The sequence below is a fragment of the Temnothorax americanus genome, unplaced genomic scaffold (genome assembly GCF_048541705.1).
Source record: "Temnothorax americanus isolate GAGA-0224 unplaced genomic scaffold, ASM4854170v1 Scaffold150, whole genome shotgun sequence".
NCBI lineage: Eukaryota > Metazoa > Arthropoda > Insecta > Hymenoptera > Formicidae > Temnothorax > Temnothorax americanus.
In genome coordinates this window covers 135,724-160,122 of record NW_027509287.1, presented here as the reverse complement: position 1 = coordinate 160,122, position 24,399 = coordinate 135,724, and the positions used below count along the sequence as shown (strand labels likewise).

The 24,399-nt window shown below is 35.3% G+C and overlaps 2 protein-coding genes across 10 annotated transcripts in view; one reads left to right on the top strand and one right to left on the bottom strand.

The window, feature by feature from the left end:
* Positions 1-16,818, bottom strand: part of Mrp (Multidrug-Resistance like Protein 1) — a 54,430-nt gene extending 37,612 nt beyond the window's left edge. For 3 of the 7 annotated variants that reach the window (XM_077402329.1, XM_077402330.1, XM_077402332.1), the window contains exon 1: positions 16,341-16,816. In XM_077402329.1, the coding sequence (XP_077258455.1) occupies positions 16,341-16,391 (51 nt within the window). In that variant the 5' untranslated portion in view covers positions 16,392-16,816. Of the gene's footprint in view, positions 1-15,914; positions 16,099-16,340 lie in introns of those variants that run through there. The other 4 variants (XM_077402336.1, XM_077402335.1, XM_077402331.1 and 1 more) reach the window with 3 other exon arrangements.
* LOC143895292 (uncharacterized) lies at positions 2,550-7,897 on the top strand. 3 transcript variants are annotated; one of them, XM_077402326.1, is made up of 6 exons: positions 2,606-3,133; positions 5,557-5,770; positions 5,884-6,669; positions 6,754-6,986; positions 7,069-7,240; positions 7,364-7,897. In XM_077402326.1, exons 1-6 carry the CDS (start codon positions 3,119-3,121, stop codon positions 7,507-7,509), a joined length of 1,566 nt encoding a protein of 521 aa, XP_077258452.1. In that variant the 5' UTR covers positions 2,606-3,118; the 3' UTR covers positions 7,510-7,897. The 3 variants fall into 3 exon arrangements, with proteins under 3 accessions (XP_077258451.1, XP_077258452.1, XP_077258453.1); XM_077402327.1 differs by lacking the exon at positions 5,557-5,770 and having other exon boundaries at positions 2,624-3,133; XM_077402325.1 differs by lacking the exons at positions 6,754-6,986; positions 7,069-7,240; positions 7,364-7,897 and having other exon boundaries at positions 2,550-3,133; positions 3,347-6,025.
* Positions 16,819-24,399: the final 7,581 nt, after the last annotated feature.

Here is a 24,399-nt window from a genome sequence, read left to right as displayed (position 1 = left end):
TGGCTCGCGAGCCAGCAGGAGCCTTAATGAAATAATACTGGGTCAGGGTGTACTTCATAGTTAATTAAGTAGATTAAGACAATCGGAGTTCAATCAAAATCATCCTTAAGAAAAATGATGGGAAATATCGTTATTTACGTCACAACTTTACGAAATTAAGGCAATGGAGCAAAGCGAGATATGAAGGGCCGGTGATTTAAGTTAATCGAATTAACTTGTTAAATAATACCTGTATTACATATTTCGTTAGGTGTGTAAAGTTAGCATCCTTACATTACGATATCGTAGTTCTGTTAAGAGTTATTTAGAACCAAAGAAAGAGGTCTTGATAATTTTTAGAAATAGTTCCAATCATTATGATAATAAAAGTTGACTTCGAAAAATGAAGCTGCCAACTACGATTTTTTACAAATTGAGTTGTGATAGTTCTGAGCATAGTTGTAAGGTTCTTTGAGAAAAACATATTGTTCCTGATACTTTTTAGGAAGCATTCCGCAGTTTTAATTTAAAAAATGTACTTCCAATATCAAAGATATTTTAAAAACAAGTTCTGGTAACAAATGTTAGAGTTCTGAATCACACTCGATAAGACAAGAAAAAAAGGCTGTAACTATTATGCCCGATCTACAATAGCTGTAGTAAGCTGTAGTAAGCCTCAAGCCGTAAGAAATTGACCAATTACAGGCAAATGTGAGGAGAATAATCGACTGTGATTGGACAATTTCTTACATCTTGAAGCTTACTACAGCTTACTACAACTATTGTAGATCGGGCATTACAGTTTCCAAAATATCGATTTTTTTTAAATTAAGACACTTTTACGAAGCATTTTAAAAATCACGAGCTGTGGTCAAAAATGTGGAAGTTCTGAATCGCACTCGATAAGACCTCTGTGAAGTTAGCACCTCAATTTTAGAATTTTGATATAATTGTTGGAGCTCTAGCCCCTTACCCAAAGAGTTCAAGAGTTAGGTTAGAAAGAGTTCTAGCGATTTAACCCCCAAAAAAGCGGTTCGAAGTTTTGTGGTGCCAACTTTCACGATTTATGATTCAAAATTGGCGATAACTTTTTAATTTCAATTCGGGGGTAAATGTGTATAAAAGATCAAACCTTACTGATTTTATCACCACTTAAATATGTTAGAGAAGTCTCTCCGAGTAATTCTACGCAAGAAAAAAGTGGAGGACGGTATTATTAGTTTAAAATTAAGATACAACAAATTGAAGTTTGATATTAAAGTTTGTATATGCTGTAATATATGTAATTTTTTTAGGAAAGTAATTTGCTGATGTGTGCATGTATAGACAATTCGCCATGGGTAGCGACTGTTGCGATCCTAGCGGCCCCGAACAGAACCTTCCAAGTCGTGTATCGATGCGATTCAAACATCGAGTGCGTATGCGAGTTGTAAAATCAATAAAATAAAATTTTTAATAAACCTTAGTGACTTAATTGATTATGTTGGAGGTGGTTTGAGAGCGTATGTTGAAGGGGAGAACGTACTAAAGGCAAACCACCTTATGTATGTTGGAATAATTTCCAAAAAAGTAGAGGAAATAAAAATAATGTCTTTGTGCTTAAAAAGCTCGGATTTGTTTGGTCCACCACACGAAATTAATTTAGTTATTAATATAGCTAATAGAATAAATATATCTTGCATATGTTTCTGCAAAGCAGGCCAGTCTGGTAAATGTAAACATATTGTTGCCTTATTAATGCAATTAACTGGGTTAGTAACATCAACAATTTTATTTTCATATATTGTGATGCACTAATTTATTTTCACATTCTTAAAGAACTGCTATCGAAGATATCGAAGAATCAAGCTGTACAGACGTAAAACAAAAATTTGTGAAAAATTACGTTCTCTTTCAACTGCTTTTTGCAATTAATAATACTGCAGTATCTTGCCTTTCTCTCTTTTTGGATGCCATTCTTCAATTTAAACTGTGTTTATACACGACTTGGAAGGTTCTGTTCGGGGCCGCTAGGGTCGCAACAGTCGCTACCCATGGCGAATACACATGTAGGCAGAACAGAGGCTACTGCCCCTCCCCCGCAAGCAGGGATGGGTTGGAGTGGACTACGGTTCGTGTGGAAAGTCATGAGTATTTTGTCAACAATCGAATTGACCAACTTATTATTATCGTTAACGAGGCTGAGAAATTCGTGTAGTTGCATGGTGATAGCTTCTAACGAATTGTGAAAAATTGGTCAATTCGATCGGTAGCCCCTCCCCCGCCTACATGTGTATTGTTGTATACATACACTGAGAAAAAAAATTGTCAATCCCAAAAAATATTTAGTCCGATACGTTCAACTAAACATTTTAGTTAGTAAACTAAATATTAGTTGTTTCAACAATTTATGTCGTTTCCTTAATCAAGAATTAATTAATTCAACTAATGTTTAGTTAACTAACTAAAATGTTTAGTTAAACGTATCGGACTAAATATTTCTTGGGATTAACAATTTTTTTTTCTCAGTGTACATATACCCAGTCAGAAATGATTTATCGAAATAATATCGATTTGATGTCGTTCATGTCGAATCGAAATTCGTGTCGAAATTTAGAATTTATCGAGCAATCAAAAAATTGCGTATAATAGACAGTTTATCGAGAGTTTTGTGTAATTTTTAATATTTTAGACATTATATAACATATGGTTTATATATAATTCAATATTCTTAAAGTTTATTATTTAGAGATCGAATCGACATCGTTTCGACGTCATTAATGTCGAGAAGTTGTTAACCGTCGAAACGACATCGAAACAATGTCGTTATAGTTTGCGCGTATATTTCGTGCGCAGGGCACGCATTTATAATATAGCATCGCGGTAGCCAATAAGCTTCTAGAGTTCTCGAGAAAATGATACGTTGATTGGCTACCGTGAGTATCAGGCCGCTTCTTCTGTCGCGTGGCAAGCGTTTCCGCATCCTGTGTGCAAGAGCCATCACACGCCTTTCGTGTCCTGCTGCGCTTTTTCGTTTCGCTCAACGAAACTGTATACAGAAATAAGGAAAGTAAATTTACTTATTCTGCCTAAGAGGTTTTGTCTCATTTTGCTGTGCTTGAGTACGTGACATAAGTGATTGCTGTGGATTGCTGTAACGATGGAAGAAAGTCCGGTAAATTTTTTAGGTTATTACTATTTTTAGGTTATAATTTTCTCAGTTGTGTGTAGTAGAGACATCAATTCTTATCTTTTAGTGTCTTTTACATGTTTTATTTTTTATTTTATCTGTTAGTATTTTAGTTATTTATAGTACAATTTGTTTTAGCACTTGTAACGGTTTCGAAGTATTATTAATTTGATTTTTTTTTAATCTGTTATATGTAAGATTTATTCTAAATCTGTGAAGAGGAAACTGCATAGAAAAGCTACAAAAACTGCCATAAAAAAGCTTAAAGCAGATGAATTGCGACTGAGAATTAATAAAATTTATGTAGAATCTTCGGATAGTAATTTAGATTATGAGATATCATCCGATTCTGAGGAAATTGCAAATTTTGACGAAGGCTATAATGTTGCTACTGATTCTGAAAATAATAATAATGATATGATAGCTTTACAAAGTGACGAACAAGTTGCTGAAGAAATTATGGTTGATGTGCAGAGTGGGTTGAGTGAGAGTAGCTCACAGTCTGACAGAAGTGAAGTCGAAGAGAATGCGATGGTTTTCAGGAACGTTGCTCAAATGGAACAATTTGTTATTGAATCAGTGCGAGCATGGGCTTCTGAATCAGGTGTCCTTTCCATGTTAAAAGTTGATAATTTGTTAAAGCGTCTCAGTGTTGGTCTTCCTAATATGCCTAAAAGTCACAAAACACTTTTCAACAGTAATCTTAATCTGGAAATAAGTAATCTTGAAAGTGGAGGAAAAATGTGGTATAAAGGATTTACAGTTAATTTAGACCAGATGTTATTACAAGATTATTTGCAAACTCATGGAAAGATTATAATTGATATTAATATTGACGGTTTGCCGCTTTTTAAAAGTTCTAAGCTTAAGTTTTGGCCAATTTTGGGACATCTTGTTGGGACTTTGAATGAACCCTTTATTATTGCTGTATACTGTGGAAAAAGTGATCCTCAGAATATTGAGGAATATCTAGAAAAGTATGTGAATGAATTAGAAGATTTATTTAATAATGGTTATGAGTATGAGGGTAACAATTATGAAGTTGTAATTAGAAATTATGTTTTGGACGCTCCTGCAAGGGCATTTATTAAATGTTGTAAAGGACACTCAGGTTATGCAGGTTGTGAGAAATGCACCGTCATTGGAGAATACAATAATCACAGGATTACTTTCGTGGATCTTAATCAACCCCTCCGTACAGATGAGTCTTTCAGAGATCGCGAACAACCTCAACACCATGAAGGAATTTCACCACTTGAAAGATTAGGAACTGGGCTTGTGTCACAATTCCGTCTTGATGCAATGCATCTTTTATATATTGGTGTGTTCAAGAGGCTACTTTATTATTGGTTATTTGTTGTTGGAGTATGGAAACTTCATAGAGATATTATTAATCTTATATCTGAAGTCTTTGTGTTTCTTAAGGAATTCTGTCCCCATGATTTTAATCGAAAACCAAGATCTCTAAACGATTTTAATTTGTTCAAGGCCACTGAATTTCGTCGCATACTCTTGTATGACGGTATTGTTGCTTTCAAGGATTTGATTCATGATAACATCTACAAACATTTTCTCCTTTTGCATAGTGCTGCCTATATTTTGGCTAGTTCTACTCTTGTTCATACTCATCTCCATCTTGCTGAGCAATTTATTAAAACTTTTATCTCTCATTCAGTAGTTCTTTATGGAACGAGTTTTGTAGTGTATAATGTACACTCACTCAGTCACTTACCTAAGGAATGTCACGAGCATGGTGCTATGGATAATTTCAGTGCCTTTTGCTATGAAAACCGTCTGAAGTCTATGAAGGATTCCATACGATCAGGTTATAAACCGTTGCAGCAGATAGCTAGACGTGATTTAGGAAAAAAGGAAAAGATTGAAATTATTCTCGATTCTAAGCCTAATCAGTTTGTGCTCTCTTTAAAACACTATATTGCAGATGAAATTATTCGTGGCCCACAATATCGTAAGGTTACTATTGGTAATGTGTTTTTTAAAATAGGTAAAAAGGACTCCTGTTTTAAAACATTAAATAGTAGTGTTGTTTTGCTAAAAAATCTTGTTTACAGACACCGAACTCTATTTTTTGTTGGTTGTAAGTTTAAAAAACAGGAGGACTTTTATACGTATCCACTCCCCTCTTCTGAACTAGGTATTATATGTGTTTCTCAGCTTGAGGAAAGAAGAGTAGCATATCCTGTCAGTGAGGTTCAGTGCAAGTGCTATTTGATTCCAAATAGAGATAATTTCTTGTGTATGCCATTACTTCACACTATTCCATTGATTTAAAGAAGCTCCATACAGTATTACACAAAAAAATATGTAGATATCACAATTATAGAATGTAATATGTTCATACACATAGTGTATTTTTATTTTTACACTATTTATTTTATGTTTTACAGTTTGTTGTGCTAAAATTTCTGCCCACAAATGAAGATCCAGATATATACATTGACGTTGGTTTAAGAAAGTGGATCTGCACAGATCTTGACGATGAAATGTGTGGACAAACATATTGGCCCTCTAATCTAAAATCTGTCACACAACTGGTTAAAACTGAACAATCTTTTAAAACTGAATGGCCAAAACTCGATGTGGAAATTAAAAGATTTTATAGTAAAATTTTATTTTATTTTTCTATAAAAATTTTTATATACAGATTGTCACACATTATTATGAGATCGGATATGTAGATATTTTTTTAAAACTTTAATTTTTCCTCCATTTAGATACTTATCCACAAGCTCGCGAAGCTGTTTCCGGATTCCTCGCTGATTCAAATTATGAAACAGAGATAGAGCAAAATATGGGCCGAGGGAAAAGAAAGAGAAAGGCTCGGCAAATTGAATCAGACAGTGATACTGATTCTAGTGTCCTTTCAAAAATAACAACAAAAATTATTCCTGCTCCCCCTGCTATGCCTTTCAAAAAAGTTTCTTCCGAGCCTAAAAATTGTGATAATGATTCAGATGCCAGCATCTCGTCAAAATTGTTGAAGAGTTCCTCTATTATTAAGTTAAATAACAAAAAGGCTAAAGGAGGAAAAATGACTGTTCAAAGAAAAGAGCCATCTTCTAAGCATTCCGCGACGGAATTGAAGAAAGTAGTTCAAACAGCAAAAACAATTGCAGCCTCTAAAATGAAAAGGCCGGAATCATTGGCCTCATTCAAGACAAAAAGTCCTTTAAAATCCTCAACCTCTTGCAATTCATTACTTATAAATAGTCCTGTTAACTGTGACCAAAATGCTGTTCAGGAAGGAATGATTCTTTCTTCGAACGTACAATCATTGACACAAGTACCTGACTGTGTGTTCAGTAATGAAGATTCAACTTTAACGAAGGATCTTACATCAACTGATCATCAACCAATATCAATGTTTAACATTGATTCTGTGGACACAGCGCGATGCAGTAGCAATACTTCTAATTGTAATAATACACCAGAATTATCTAGTTCAAGCGCTTCCCATCGACGTACATTGTTTAAAGAACAGTTGCATGATAAGAATACAGGTAACATTTTGTTACAACACTAGTGTAAAATAAATGTTTGTTTTCAGTGCTTGTATTACTATAATTTTTCTGTATTTGTTGCAGAGAAGACATTAAACACCGAAATGAAAGTTAACAGGACACTAGTTACAGTGGAAGAAATTTCTGGAAAGGTAGACATTCTCAATATGAACGTGAGCAAGCTTATGAGAGCTATAATACCCTCAGAAAAGAGAATTTCACGTCCTGAGAGAATGCCAGCATTACCTTTGCATACAAAACAACATTTAAAAGAATTTGAGACTTTCTTACAAGCGGATCATAATTTGGCTGCTGCTGTAAGTATAATTCATTTCTTTACGTACTTGAAAAAGTTTTCTTCTACGTGTTTATTAATGTTTCATTTTTTGTTGTTTGCAGTGTCACTACATGTCTAATCACATGAAGCTGAGCGCGAAAAATCCCGAAAGAAAAAGTGCAACAAACATGCTAACAAAATTACTCTCTAACACACTGGCAGGTGAAATGAATTGTGACGGAGGTAACGGAAAAATAGCTTTTAAAACTCTCAAACTATACAATTTGTTTCAAGGTAATTATTTACTAATACATTTACTAATACATTTAAGTTTATTATTATTATTATTTGTATGTAAAAAATTTGTATGTAAAAAATGCAAGATGTTTTGTATTATATGTACATGTCTTGTTTCAGGAACTCTTCAAATAGCCTTTCCGGATAGTGATCTCACTGAAGCAGATACAGCCTTGGCTGGGTGGTTAAAAGATGCAAAATGGCGTAAGCAGCTTGACGGCAGCTTGGGAAATAGAAATAAGGAGAATTCGCAGAAGAACAAGTAGTTTCTTTCATGAATAATAAATTAAATGAGCTTTCAGTTTATATAGTTATTATAAGTAATATAAATTCCTCGAGAAATTATTTTGTAGAGATCGAACAGCATGGGATTATATGTACTTAATTATTACTTTGACAGATTATTTTGTTTTAGAAATTTAAAGAAAGTCATTTATGATTGTTGTGTTATTTTGATATTTAGAAAAAAGACTGCTAGCTGTATTGGGTCGTATTTTTTTTTAATTTTACGTTTATAGTCTAAGTTAAGTATACTCCATCTAGCAAGAGAACATCCACGGATTACACATAGATGGGCAAAGTAAAAACGTAGCGCGCTATTAAGTACCACAATACGTAAGTACACGGCACGTTCGGTGTGGATCGAGGAGAGCTTTTTGTGGACGGAAATTTGTCCGAAACGGACGAATTTTCTAATCCGTGGATTTTCTCTCGATGAACAGAGTATAGGTCTGAATTCTGAGATTATTTTATTTTCTTACAAAGTAACTGCTCCGATAAAATACTTTCATAAAGAAATGTGATAAAGACGTTATTACTAACGAACAACGCATAGAATATTCTTTATAGTATATATATTTTTTAAAAGTATTTTTATAATTAAAATATATTTGTACGGCTGTGTATGTGTAGTCTTTTAGTTTAAAAAGCGTACAAAGAGCTTTGCATTAATTGTTGTATAACATGTATACCTAAGCAAATTTTTTAAGAGAATATTTTTTGTTATGCGAAATAATGACCTCGATTTTCATCCATTTTGCGCAAATTTTTTTAGAAAATTTATTTTACAGTTTTTCTTACAAAATTTCTTTGGCAAATTCTGCTCAAAAGTAAATAACTAACAATTTTCTTGTCAACGTTTATAATAAATAATGATAACAAAATGTTTGTACTGTCATGTATAAGTACTCACTATTTGTAAAAATTACGTTGTAAGATTGATATTTTATTTTTTTATTACTTTATATTATGATATACGTAAATCGAGATCATTTCTTCGTGAAAATATGATAATTATATTATGGATAATTATATTATCAAATTACAAGTATCTGTTCTAATAAATTCAAATTTAAAAAAAGTTAATGATAATATAATCTAATCATTTTTTACTGTCATGCCTTGGTGTATTAATTCAAGACTTTTTGGAGTGTTAAATTATCGTCCTCAGGAAATAGATAAGTCTTATTTTGTTCGTATATTTCTTCTAAATAGGACTATATACAGTCTTCATTATACCTATAATATATATGTATGTGTATATATATATGTCGCAGACTTATTGCAAAATCAGCCTTTTTGCAAAAAGACTAGCCTTTTTGCGAAATGCCGGTTTTTTGTGAAAGCATTTGATCGTTTCTTTAATAAGACTAACGTATTTTAGACTTTTTGCAAAGTGCCTAGCCTAGCACCAGCCCATGTGTGCCAAAAAGCCTAAAGTGCGTTCAGTCTTATTGGGAAACGATCAGTGCTTCGCAAAAGGGGCTAGGCTTTTTGCAAAAGGGCTGATTTTGCAATAAGTCTGCGACATATATATATATATATATATATATATATATGTGTGTGTGTGTATATATATGTATATATATACATTATTTACATAATAATATATATATTACTTTACAATAATTTATTTTCCAACTTCGAGATCGTTTTGATATCGAATCGACCTCGAATTAACATCGACGTTACTATACATTCTCTTAGTTTCAAATAAGAAAGCATAAAATCAATTAAATTACAATTCCAATTTCGGTTTGGAAGATCGATGTAAGATTCTATTTCGACGTCGAAAATCAATCGAAATTGGAGTCAAAAATTCATCGAAATCAATAGAAATTTCGAAATTTTTCGACTCTTGTTTTCGACATCGAAATGACGTCTTTTCGAAGGATCATTTCTGACTGGATATTAGCAAATTACTTCTCTTAGAACTAATGTGACTTTATCCTCGTCTTCTAAAAAAGGAATGTCATCGATACTCGCGAATCTATCGAAGTTTGTTGTCGCTTTTTCGCGATGTCGACTGGTTCTCTCTTTACGCTTACTTCGTGAGCGATTGTCATTGCACAGATTGCGTGTTTTGACTTTTCATGTATATACCCCTGTTGAGTTGGCCCCCCCACTTTACAGAAATTAAAAAACCAATAGCGCAAAATTACAAGCTATTTATGAGCTTTCATATCCCGCAGATTAAAATTTTTGAGCTCGTCACACTGAACAGGAATTTAATATTTTTTGTGGGAGGGGGGGCTGAGTCTCTCTCAACGTCATGTATATATTGTTAACGGTTAAGTGTGTACTGTAATGATTATATATGTATAATAAATAGCGCGTCTGTGATGTCTAATAATATCTTTAAAAAATATTAAAATTGTAAAACTTCAATTTGCTATTTCATCTGAACCAATGCCGTCCCCAACTTTCTTTTTGCGTAGAATTACTCAGAAAGACCTCCTCTACAACATATTTAAGTGGCGATAAAATCGGTGAGGTTTGATCTTTTAAACACATTTACCTAATTCGGATCAATTTTGTGCCTTAATACTTTTTGATAGAACGCTTAAGGTGCTACCTAGAACTCCAAAAAAAACATTAGTTTTTTCCAAAAAAAATTTTTAAATTTAAAAATTTCTCAATCCAGCTAACAGAATCGATGAGAACGTTTTCAATTTTGCTTTTAGCGATATAATTTATAAGGATAATCTTCAGAACTCTTGGGGTACTATCCAGAATTACCAACAGAACAGCCGGACCTCTAAAAAAATTTTCACCCCTCGAGTACTAGAGATTTTTTCATCCATGATAAAAAAAACTCCAATAACTTTTCCAATGTTGATTTTAGAGCTTTGGGGTGTTAATAACTTTCGTTAGTACTCTTGAGATGCTATCCAAAACTATCAATAGAATTGTTAGAATTTTCAAAAATTTTCAAAACTCGAAAGTTAGAAATTCTTTAACTTAAAAAATTACGATAATTCCTTTAATGTCAATTTTAATGTTGCGAACCTTAAGGATGTTCTAGCTATACAATCCGAGACAAAAGTTATTTCAATTTAAAATTGGGTAAAATTCTATGCTTTTGTAAGTTAAAACATGCATCATATGTGCTCGTATCGTGTAAAGGATTAAATAATGCTAGTTAATATAATATTTGGTACCTACTACAAATAAATATATGTGCACATTTTGTAAATTACTTAAAACAAATTGTAAGAAACAACAAAACTAAACTCATCGAAATCTTTTTGAATCTACCATAAAAATAGATTTAAAAAAAATGGAGAAATTTTTTTGGTTTGACTTTGACATCGATTTTTGGGCTTATTTGAACGGAACTCCTACTAAAACCTATATGGAACTCTAGAACTCATCGAAATCTTTCCGAAACTACCAGAAAAAAATTATTTTTTCAAAGATGGGGGCGCCGTAAAGTTAGCCCCCCGTTTTTAAAATGGTGTTTTCGTCACTTCAAATGACGGAACTCTTTCTAAAACATATAGAGAACTCTAGAACTATTGCTGGGGCATCCAGAACTTCAATAAATTTTTTCGAATTTTGACAAAGGGGGGCCAACTTTACAGACGTGGTTCACTCTTTAACTCTTTACAACGGTATACCACATTTTACTAAAATTATTTGTTTTGTTGTTAAAAATCGGCATTGAAAAAATAGTGACGACTTCGCCCCGGTGTCCCCTACATAAAATATTACTAATGTACGTAACGTTTTGTCGTTTCTTACAATTTGTTTCAGGTAAAATTCACGTCCAAAAGTTTTTTGCTGACAATCACAAAATTTACAAAATGTGCAAATATACTTATTTGTAGTGCCAAATATCATATTAACTAGCATTATTTAGTCCTTTATATACATGGTACAATTTTAAATTGAAATAACTCTTGACTGAGATTGTATAGCCAGAACATCCTTAAGTCTGTGCCTTAAGGCTCCTGCTGGCTCGCGAGCCAACTCCGCGTGACAGCGCCACAATGGCAAAACTGTGAACTATAAGACGTGAAAAATGACACGTCAAAGCAAAATTGTCCTTGCGATTTACAGCGTTATTCTTCATTTTAGTGCAGTGTTTTTAAATTTAAAATTATTGTGATAGTGTTAAAATATACCGAAGGTATCCACTTTATTGTGATTTAATATATGCAAGCAAATACTTATTTCAATTCGGCAGCTGTCAAACGGCTTGTTTTCGTTCTTGTTACTTCGACAAATGTGGAATAATCATATAAAAGGAGAATTTTCGGTGTATTTTACAAATCTATTTTATCGTTTACAGATGGTATTTTATTAAAAAGCATTTTTATTTTAGTGTAAATCGCAAGTATTTTCATGATATATTTTCATGATTTCCTCGCTTCTGACGTCATCAATCCAAAATGGCTGCAGTGAGTGAACAGAAGCCTTGATATTCCTTTACGGAGGAGCGTATTTTGTAGGTGCTTAAGCAAGGCCTCAGCAAACTCTTGTATATTGCATTCAACTTATATAAAATCAAGTTATAATTGATTATTATCTTTAATTATAAGAAAAAAGTATAAATATTATGTGTATTTAGAAATTTTTTATTTTTCGGTAAATTTTACTGTCAGAACAATATGGCAACGCTGCATTTTTCAGGGCGCCGATTGTAAAATGTGAAGTTGATAACAAAAGTGTCAATGTAAGTGTCAATTTCATTAATCAAAGAATATTGTGACATTTTCTTTTTATCAAAGAGAGATTTTATAATAATAATGAGTGATAAGAAACATAAAATGAGGAGTAATGTGGGCAAAAATAAGGGACAATTTGTGAAAATAAAAGTTGATAATAAACCGTACGTGATGAACTGAAGTGTGACATATGAGCGCACAGCTTGCAGTGTTGTCAAATAATTCCTTGAAAGTCGCCATTAAAAATATTTATCTTTAAACCACATTTCAAGTCAACTTTTAACATAAATATTTTGTTTAAATATTCGGTGACTCTGTATTTTTATCGGCACTATCGAAAGTATAGAGTTTAGCGAATATGTAGCGCAGTTAATATTTAATATTTTAAGATATTTGATAAACAAATTATTACATTGAAATGTGGAAAATAGACTTTTTCGATAACGTCACATATAAAATATCGAATTTTCAAAGTCATAATTCTTCTTTATATGCTCGGTAATGTGGTTTAATTTTCTTCTAGCGTAAAGATATGCATTTTAACTTTCTCGTACCAAAAAATTAGTTAATTCTTAAGACATTGGTGTCATGAAAGGAATACCTTAAACGACACAGATGGATGACGGCGTTAGTATTAACCGTACATGTTTTTTTTCACTATATTTCTAATAGTTTTTGGTAAATAAAGTACTTTTGTCTTAGTAGAGTATTAGTAGAGTATTATTTACAAAATAGTGAAGAAAACAATACAATATTTTTTTACTTTTTATCTAACTTCATCTAATTTTCTGTTATATTTGTAATGATACTTTATTTAATTAACAATTATTTCTAAGCAAAAGAAAGTTAAACTTTATTTATCTCTGTATATTCAGCATACAAATAAACTTCTCTAAAATTTTATCATATTTATTTGTTAAAATAATTATACTTTTTGGAGTCGACCCAAATAAGACTACATTCTTCTGAAAAGTCATAGTCTAAAGTACAAAACTTTGCAATTATTTTTGTTAATATTTATTTGTTGCAAAGTTATAAATTTTTAAACAAAGTTTCATTTTTCCCCATTTGTGTTCAAATTTCACTTTATATAAACTTTATATAAAATTATTTTTGTTAATATTTATTTGTAGCAAAATTATAAATTTTCAAACAAAGTTTTATTTTTCCCCATTTGTGTTCAAATTTCACTTTATATAAACAATTAGGTTTAATATTTGGCTTTAAAACCTATTGGATATTGTAGTAGAGATATTAACAAATAACTCCGAATTTTTGGAGGTTTTTTGAAAGCCTAGAACATAAAAATAACATGGAGTGGACTTAAAAACTCTATAGGTGGCTGACGGCCACGGCTTTGATTTACTTTTTTTTTTTAACCACAAAAAATTCTTCTATTTTTCGGGCTTATAAAGTGGTGTTACCCTTTACTACTGTCATGAGTAATTTTTATGTTATTCCAAGCTGAGTTACTGCAATTGACCACTCGCCAATTTTATTTGTTTATAACTTTATTATTAAGGATGTGCAAACGAAAAATCGAATTGTATGTAAATGTGCAAACAAAAATTTATCGATTAAGACTGTTTCAGTCCAATTTTCTCGTAGTTGGGAGGAGGCTAATGTAAAATTGACCCCCCCCCAAATTCTTTTTTTAATGTCGTTTAAACTAGAAATGTGCAAACAAAAATTTAAAATATGCAAACGATGAACAATCGATACTGCGGTCCACTTAAAATTTAAAGAAAGAAGAAGAAAAAGATCGCTTCAAAGCATTTGTATAGCATCATTTGGACTGCAGCCCGAATGAGCTATAGAAAGTTATTTTTTTTCAATGTTGGGGGCTAACTTCACACGGGTGTTTGCCAAGTCTCATTTATCGAATGCGCCGAATATCGATAAAATATACATTACATACTGACTTGCGTTTAAGCTCATCTTGATAAAGAGATCATGCAAACAGAGAAATATTTGTTCCAATTATGCGAGGAATTACAAAGAGCTCGCCGATCGAGCTTATCTATGCGTACTAATTGGTCATTCCGATAATTAGAATTGCACCGTATGCCGAACGGACGAACGGAAAAAGAAGGGAAGAGCCCGATGATGTAAGCTGCTTTAATTGACGCGGCGCAGCGTTCAGGAAATTAAACTATTATACAACAGCGAGCGGTGTGCGGCGAGCGAGATACAACGGATTCGCTATTCAGTTGGCCCAACGATCTCCTCCCCTCTTTCTATTCGCGTCTCGCCTATCTCGTTATCTTCTTAAAATATTCCCGAGCAGAAGTTAAGGCCCCCGTACAATGAAAAATGTAAGGAACAAAAAACAGATATTAGCGATTAGGACTAAGGAATCAGGAATAAAACTGGATATACAATGAAAAATACAGGCAACGCAGAAACAGGGAATAACACAGGCAATAGATTTTTAACCTATCGGAAGCCGTGTATATCAATGCTATAATACACCAGCTTTATTCCTGATTCTTTAGTCCTAATCGCTAATATCTGTTCCTTGTTCCTTATATTTTTTATTGCGGAGGCCCTTACAGTCGCGCGTGTCCTCAGTCGGAGCCGAAAATTAAAGGCTATTGTTGCCTATTCTCATCACCGAAAGGCGCCGTATTTTGTCCCAAGTGTTTCTGCAATTGCGTTTTATTCTTGCGGATTGCGTGAACGCGATAATTATCAAGTTGTTTGTGATAAAGGCATTTTCGCACGCGCCCGTTTGCCTTTGATCTCGCGCACGAGAGAGAACACAGATAGTCCTCTGAGATAGTCTCATCAGAGGATCTCAATTGATAAGCATTTGTTTGAGCGCAATATTTGTGCATGCGGCGCCCAGATTACGCTTCGTCCTCATGCGCGCACGCGCGAACGCTATTTCCGCAATTTCGTTAAAATCGTGCAATCGAAAGGAATGACATTGCTTTGTCATTTTATCATGTCGGCTCTATAATCGGAGTATATACGTGTGTGTACACGCGCGGGTGCGCGCATGTGTGTCTGTAAAGAAGGCACAGCACGAGACGATAAAGTGAGATGATTATGTGATATCAGAGTATTTCTCCCTAGGCGTGAAAACGTTGTAAAAGATTTTGCGTGGAATTGGACGCGATCTGCATGGCTCTTCACCGACACATCTTTAATAGCTCCGTGATCCGTCAGAGAAGTTCACGCGGAGTCGGAACGGAGCCGGAATTCTTCACACACACACACACACACACACACACACACACACACACACACACACACGCACGCACACACACGCACACACACACACACACACACACACACACACACACACACACACACACACACACACACACACACACACACACACACACGCACGCACACACACACACACACACACACACACACACACACACGCACACGCACGCGCACACACACACACACACACACACACACGCACACGCGCACGCGCGCACGCACGCACGCACACACGCACACACACACGCACACACGCACGCACGCACGCACGCACGCACGCACACATACATACACGCACACTTTTCGCTCTTCGTTCGTCCCAATTCATCCCAATTCCGCATAAACTTGCTCGCGGATCAATCGCAGAGATATAAAGGGTTACGGAACCGCGTCGTAGAAACAACGAAATTTTTTGCGTTTCTGCTTTTAGGGAAAAATTAGTAATTGTTGGTCGAATGATTCCGAATGTACGTTTTGTTCAGTCTTACGAGGCTGAGAGTGGTCTAGTTTCCACCGAAGTCGTCAATTCGCGCCTAGTGCGGCGTAGAACCAAATTTAAGTCGATGGAAATGTGACTCACTGCGCCTCTGCTTCGATCCATAAGCTTTGGAAACTAGTAGGAACAGTACATTAAACCGAAACAGGATCGAATTGAAGATTTCGGTGAAAACTAGGCTAGTGTCGTCGTACGCGGGCGCGTCGGAATCTCGAGACAGTTGACCGATTAACGAGGTATCCGGTATCCGTCACGGACTACGCGAAGAAAGCAGCCTCTCTAAACGAGTTTCTTCCAAGTTACATATGCGGGATAACCGCGACGCGAGGAAATCGGAAATGCAGAAGAAAAGGCGCGAGGAGATGAAAGGAAAAAGGAGCGGAATAAATGGCCCTGATCCTCTTGCCTTTTCACTCACCCAGAACTTCGTGCCACAGAACTGGTCCATTCCGATCGTTTGATTTTCCATAATGACACATTTAGGATCCACCGGCAAGTCTCTCGCGTGATTGAGTCGTGTGCACACGATTCCACACTGCACTTGACTGTACCACGCACAGGCCACTGAGATCTGAAATCAGCGATCAGCGGGAACGACTGATCTTTCTCGTCCTAGGAATCGCTCCCTTCCCTTCGCTCATACCAGCGATTTACGCACCACATGTCACACTGCGGCACGAAACGCAACCGAGGCCCGAGGCCCGGAAACGGAAAGTAAGTATGTATGTATGTACATACATACATAACATACATGCGGCAGAGAGGGAGAACCCACCAGCGGAATCCGCTTCGAGCGGCGGTACTACATACGTATTGTACATATGTATGTACATAGTATGTACATGTCACACAAAGGATATACAGTAGGGACAAAGCACCTTTGATCTTTTTCAGCTGGATCCGCCATTCTCTACAAGTACCGTATCAATAATGCTAGGTCTACAATGCGAGTCGTAAAGTCGTGAGTCGTGAGTCGTAATGGAGGATTCACATTGCGTCCGATGTTCGACGTACGACGATCCGACATCCAATAGGAAATTTTTGTCTTTAATAATAAATTCTGTTATTGGATGTCGGATCGTCGTACGTCGAACATCGGACGTGATCGTACGCAATGTGAATCCTCCGTAAGAATTGACCAATCACAGTCGATCTAGCAGGAACTAGAGACCTTAAGGGCCTTGGCACATAGAAAAACTTAAGCAGTTAAACTTAAGCAGTAATAGCGTTTTTTACTGGCAGAACTGGTGCGCACTCGCAGTGCACATTAAAGCCGTTGTGTGTACATACACTGATTTAGTCTCTAATATTTAAAGTAAAATGCAAATATTTCGACTGATAAAATACTCAGTACATATTTTACCAAATAGTGCAATAAAGAATATTGAGGATTTCATGATTTAACCCGATTATATTAAACATATACTTTACGTTGGTTTGTGTATGTACGACGGCTTTAATGTGCACTGAGTGCGCACCGGCTCTGCCAGTGAAAAACGCTATAAGAAATCAACGGTATGGATTCGCTACCGCTTAGGGCCATGCCTTAAGTTCTTGACTGTGATTGGCTGATTTGCTTACTGCTTGAGTTTTACTGCTTAAGTTTTTCTATGTGTCCGGGCCTTAAATACTGGTACGGTAACAGGATTTGATTGGTCCGCTATTTCTCCTCAACTTCCGACGAATTTTGAATCATGGTAATTTCAATAATTGCAAATTTTAACAATATAATTAAAAATAAATGTTCTATAGTAAAAATATTGTTAATAGTTTAATTATAAATCTTTATAATATAATTGTTTAAAATCTAAAAAAATAATTCAATAAATCTGCTCATTATATTTTGTATATTATATATTTACACATTACTGTGTGTGTGTGTGTGTGTGTGTGTGTGTGTGTGTGTGTGTGTGTGTGTGTGTGTGTGTGTGTGTGTGTGTGTGTGTGTGTGTGTGTGTGTGTGTGTGTGTGTGTGTGTGTGTGTGTGTGTGTGTGTGTGCTGTTTAAACATTCTTTGTATTTGATGTTTTTATATTGAATTATTTATAAAGAACAATAAAATGTATAGAAAAAGTTGAATATATATATATATATATATATATATATATATATAAACGGACATTTTAAAAGTATTATTATAAAATTATTTATTTAAGGCATGCATTGTCATATACTTTTTCTATCGTATCTACATTTCTTTAATATGGTATGTTTTTTCTTATTAAAAATTCTTAAAGCCTGAGCAGAATAGCTGACTTATAATTTTAAGACAAAATGTTTTTTATGCAGTGTAGTTTTATGCTTTAAAACTTTGTTTTTAGCAATGCACAATATTATTGTCTTGTGTCTCAAATCTTAAACGAGTGTACAATGGTACAAAGTGTCAACATTGTAAGATTTGAGACACAAAACAGTATGTATTGTGCGTTGCTAAAAACAAAGATTTAAAGCATAAAACAATGGCTTAAAATTATAAGTCAGCTATTCTGCTCCAGGTCCTTCATCTAAATATTACAAATCGACTTATAATTGCTTCCTCATAGAGGAAGCTTTGTTTTCGTAAAAAAATTTTTTTTTTGTTTTTCTGAATGTGTTTAGAATGTTCTAAAACGTCGAAAAATTGCAGTTTTAAAAAATGTCTGTATGTATGTATGAAGCAATGTGCAATTTCTCAATATTTGCGGAAGTTAGAGCAAATTTACCGAAATTTCTATAACTCCAGAACTAATCAACCAAATCTTAACGAATTATATATGAAATAGGGGTAGAAAAAACTGAAAAATATAATAGAATTAATAAAAATTGCTAATAATCAAGGGGTTCTTTTTTAATAAAATTTTGAATTTGCAGAAATGTTTGTTTATGCTTTAATTTCCGCAAATTTGGAGATATCGATCTATTTCTAATTTTATTATATTTTTCAGTCTTTTCTACCCCTATTTCATACATAATTCGTTAAGATTTGGTTGATTAGTTCTGGAGTTATAGAAATTTCAGTAAATTTGCTCTAACTTCCGCAAATATTGAGAAATTGCACATTGCTTCTTTATAGTTTTTAAGTGTGCAAGTAGAACCCTTTGCTCGCAAAGCTTTTTCTATGAGGAAGCCAAAAAAATAAATACTAATTATTATACATTAAATAAAATAAAAGCTTCCTCAAGAAGCTTTATAAGCAAAATAAAATAGGAGCAATGGTAGCGAGCTGTAATAATGAGGAAGCAATGTGCAAGTTTGTAATTTGCACCCTTTTTTTTATGTAACTGAGTGACAATTCAAAATATGATTGGTCTTAAGGGGATGCTGTATAGTGGCAGTATAATTACCGACATTTTTTTTTTATAAAACTTTGAATTCCCGAGAAAAAAGGATTAAATTTAACCAGATCAAATTATCTGACCAGGGTGCGGTCCCATGGACTGATATTTTCCGCGAAACGCGTATCGCGTAACCAATCAGAGACATTCCGCGTTTTCTGTTTTCTGCGGAATTGAATGCTATAGTAAAACGGAAGTATTGGGTTCATCCAATTTTTACAAACGAAAAGCGAGAACGGTATGGAGTAAGTAAAACTCTTATAAAAGAATTGAATTTTTATAATGATGAAAAATTAGATCTTTCTTTAATATTTAAACGATGATCGTATAACGGTGGCCTATCTATTACAGCCATTATAAGACGTTCATCCAAATTTATATTAGAACTTTCGGGTGACAATAGTTCATTTTTGTTTAATCTGTTCACTGTAAAAAAAGTTTGATTATAATACTGCATTTTATATAATATATGTACAAATTGATACATGTAAGAAGTGTATACCAATAGTAGCTATATTATTTTCGTCAATGCTCAAAGCGTACTTATTTTCATCGTATTCTTTAAAACATTCATGTTGTAATATATATTTTAGCATTGATGTGCCATGAGCCAACCACAATATCCACATTTAATTTGTTGTAAACAAAGATAATTATGTTAACAAATTAAAAACCAAATAATATAACCTATAAGGGCCAGGGCACGAACATTGCCGTAGCGTCTTACGCCACGTACCTTACGTGAGAATTGCCTTAAGCTGGCCACACCCATTTCTGTAGAACGTAACAGTAGGATTTCGACCAATCGCGTTGCTCGATTCGAAAACGTACGGCCGTACTGTTACTGTTACGAAAAAGTGTGTGTCCGGGGCCTTACGCCACACGACGTAAAAATCACATCTCCGCGACGTATGTATCATACGTTACATGCGTTACTTTTCTATGTGCGTTGCCGTACGTTTGGCTTACGTGTGGCGTAAGGCAATTCTCACGTAAGGTGGCGTAAGACGCTACGGCAATGTTCGTGCCCTGGCCCTAACACACATCAAACAAAATAAGAAAACCAACATAGAACAAGTAAATATAGAAATTAATAAATAAAGAAAAATATAAGAGAGAAAATAAAACAACTGTTTTTACATATTTTTGTAGTATAAACTCTAAACTAAAGAATAATAATATCTAAAAAATAACTTACAGGTGCCTCCATGTCGCCTCTACCGTTGAGTACCACACAAAAGTCGCGCAAGCCGCAAACTCGCGTAATACGCAACTTTTTAAAACAGGCGTAACAGAAAACGCAGAACGTCTTATTGGTTACGCGATACGCGTTTATGCCCGTATCAAGGTGAAACTTCATGGGTAGTGAAAAGCAGTAGCAAATCGTACCTGATTGGCTACAAAATAGAGAAGTTCTCGAGTTTCTAGAACTTCTCTATTTTATAGCCAATCAGTACGATCTGCTGCTGCTTTTCACTTTTCACAGCCCATGAAATTTCACCTTCAGACTACGGATTGGGATTGAGATTGGATTGAAATTTGACCAATCAGAGCAAAGTTTACTAAACTTGAGGTCAGTTTTCTCTGTTCTGATTGATTAAATTTCAATCCAATCTCAATCCTAATCCGTAGTCTGATACGGGCTTTACGCGGAAAATATCAGTCCATGTGACCGCACCCTTAAGCCGTGATTAAGCCTACGGATTGGGATTGAGATTGGATTGAAATTTGACCAATTAGAGCATAGTTCTTTAAACTTGAAGTTAGTTTTCTTTATTCTGATTGATTAAATTTCAATCCAATCTCAATCCCAATCCGTAGTCTGATCACGGCTTAAGGGTGCGGTCACATGGACTGATATTTTCTGCGTAACGCGTATCGCGTAACCAATCAAAAGCGCGAATATGCGTAACCGAAAATGCGAAACGCTTTTGATTGGTTACGCGATACGCGTTACGCGGAAAATAACAGTTCATGTGACCGCACTTTTACCCGAGAGTCTTGTGCTGTGGCTCTTACATATACGGTACGCCACGCTCTAGGGACTTTAAGGCCCAGACACATAGAAAAACTTAAGCAGTAAAACTCAAGCAGTAAGCAAATCAGCCAATCACAGTCAAGAACTTAAGGCACGGCCCTAAGCGGTAGCGAATCCATACCGTTGATTTCTTACTGCTTAAGTTTAACTGCTTAAGTTTTTTTATGTGCCAAGGCCCTTACCCCCACTTTGCTCGCCTATGCGCAGAACCAACAATTTGGACGGAGTATAGCAGTTTAAAGAGAGAACGAGATAGTATATATATTGTTTTCTCTCTCGTGGGTTTTTGAAGAAAAATATCGGACTTGTTGGCCGGACTTTGACTACGTTTACACGGCCCGATTTACGCCAAAGTTATAACATCGATGTTGTAACTTCGGCGTAAATCGGGTCGTGTAAACGTAGTCACTATAGGCACAGTATAACAGTATGTTCACTCAACCCTTTTTTGTGATTTGTGCTGATCGGTACTGCGCATCGCCATTTTTTGGGCGCCACCAATCAGAGGATTTTTGTATGTGTGGTAGTGCATAGTTGGTGTGACGCCACAGACGCTGAGTGATTTTCGTACGTTTGAGGTGAAATGTTGGAAATTCAGTGTGACGCGCAGAGACGCTTGTATATTAAAAAAAATTTTGGATAATTTTGATAAGATTTTTCAAATGAATAAAAGTAGAGGTTATAACCTTGAAATGAAGTTATAACCCATTTTAACCGTTGATATAATGATGAATGGTTATCCCAAAAACGGAAAATCGGAAACCAATAGATCAAAGGTGCCGACAGAGAGAACATACCTGGTTGCGTTCAAAAACTTCACCCGGGTGCACCCGCCGAGGCTTAAGGTGCGAATTCATGGGACGCTCGTTTCAGCGTATCGCGAAATCACGTGATTTCGCGCTGACGCTAGCGTCAAGCAAAGAAAGCTGGATTTTCTCAGCTTTAGCGTCAAAGTCAAAGCAGCGCGAAGACGCCGAAATTTTGACGCTGTTTTCCTTTTTATGAATTTCAATTGACGCCGACGTCACGTGTGGTCATGCGACCTTCTTGCCGCTGAAAATGAGCGTCGAGCGTCAGCATGAAAAGGCACCTTTACGCTGTTCGGAAACGTTCGAGTTGTACCAGTGTGACAGAGATGAATAAAGTAAGAATGGAGACCTCTGTCGGCCGGTCGGGAATTACGGATTATTATTATTTTTTTTTTTTTATTAAAATATAAGAAATATGACCATGGGCGGAGCCCATATGGCCTGTTTACATGGGTTGAATCCCAGATTAACATTTATCTTAAGGTCGTATCATACGCACACCTCAATAAAGGTGCTCCAATCCTAATCTATATTTATTTAAAGCTACAGGTCTATTCAAAATAGCTATCTCGAGAGGGAGTGTCGTTATGACACCCACGCGGCCGCGCGCAATGCCCTGTCAGTATTAGGAGGAAGATCCTCCTTGAGTCCTAATCTAAAACTTATAAATTATATAATTCGACACGCCATTCGAATCTTTCTGTGAAAAAATTAAGAAACGCACAACAGATAAATACATAAATATGAAATTTCCTATCGTGTTGCACTTTAAAATTAAAATTAAAATTAAAATTTAAGACTTGACCTAACAATTCTCGTAAAATTGCGCCCAGAAAACAGCGGTAATCAGATGAGCGCTACCCAATTTAAACAGACAGAATAGAATAAAATAAAATAAAATTGTCTTAAAGTTTAGACAGAGCACACCTCGACTGCATCTACTCGTACAAATCCTTAAACCATCTTTAAGTATAGTTATCTGTTAAATTCTGATAAGAGAGTCCTTAATCAAATAAAGATCGGCAATGAACATATAAACTTTTCTAAAATGAATGCCACTCTCGGTGAGGGGAGCTGGAGTAAAAACTCCAACGAGTAGGGGCCATAACCGAATAGTCCAGATAAAGCCTTTATCAGGGTTTCTCGCTGCTCATCACATTTAAAGCAAGTCCAGAAAACGTGTTCTGGAGTCTCCAACTCTCCACAGTATGGACAGTCCGGGGAATCCACCATGAGGAATCTAAACAAACTATCATGAAGGGACGAGTGTCCACATCTCAAGCGATTAATAGAAGTAAATGCCCTTCTCTTAATGATAAATTCATCAAACCATGCCTTTTTAAAGTCAATATTACTCTGATCATAGAAGAATGAGAAAAACCTAGACCCTCTAAAGATCCTTTCCTCAAAACACCATTCTATTGATTCTTTGTTAATTTCATTTTTCCATAAACGCTTTAATTCTTTATGAGGAATTTCCTTAAAATCTCCTTTTGGGCCATTACAAGCTGCCTTGGCAGCCCTATCTGCAATTTCATTTCCTCTAATGCCCACATGCGATGGGATCCAAACAAGATTAATATTCCAGTTCCTTTTTACAAATTTAACCAAAAGGTTTCTTATTTCTAAGATCAAAAAAGAGGTCTGGGAAGGCTTAAAGCAGGAAGAGATAGCCAGTAAGTTAGAAAGTGAGTCCGAGAAAATAACAGCCTCAGACCATTCATGTTCCTCACAGATCTGAAGGGCTTTTAGGATAGCCATTGATTCCACCGTAAAAGAGGAGAGGAAACCAAAGGAGGATGCACTGAACAATACCTCGCCGGACTGCGAAACGACCGAAAAACCAGAGGAGGAATTTACCTCCCTCGTATTAGTAGATCCATCCGTGAAAATAGCTTGACTAGAGAGCAAGACCTGATCAAAAATTTCATTAAATTTAGCCATGGGAACCGAATCCTTCTTAATCACATCACCAGAGACTTTGTCCACCTCTATATGGGCGAACAGAGCCTCAAAGTTTTCAGGATAGCAAATCGGATGTTCCCTCTGAGGGATGTATTCCATATATTCTTGAAAATAGGAGAGAGCCTCCAAGAAGGGGTCACTCATGCGTTTACCGTGCTCAATAAGTCTACTGTTGCTTAAATGCATTAGTCTTTCCTTCAGAGGATGCGACGCGCTGGACCAAACCCTAAAAAGAAACCCCAATGCCAGATATTTAAATCTAAAATAAAGGGAAGGTTCACGAAGTTCTGCAAGCATAACATTAAGGGGAGTTGAACACCTGTAACCCATAACCAATCTAATTGCTCTCAT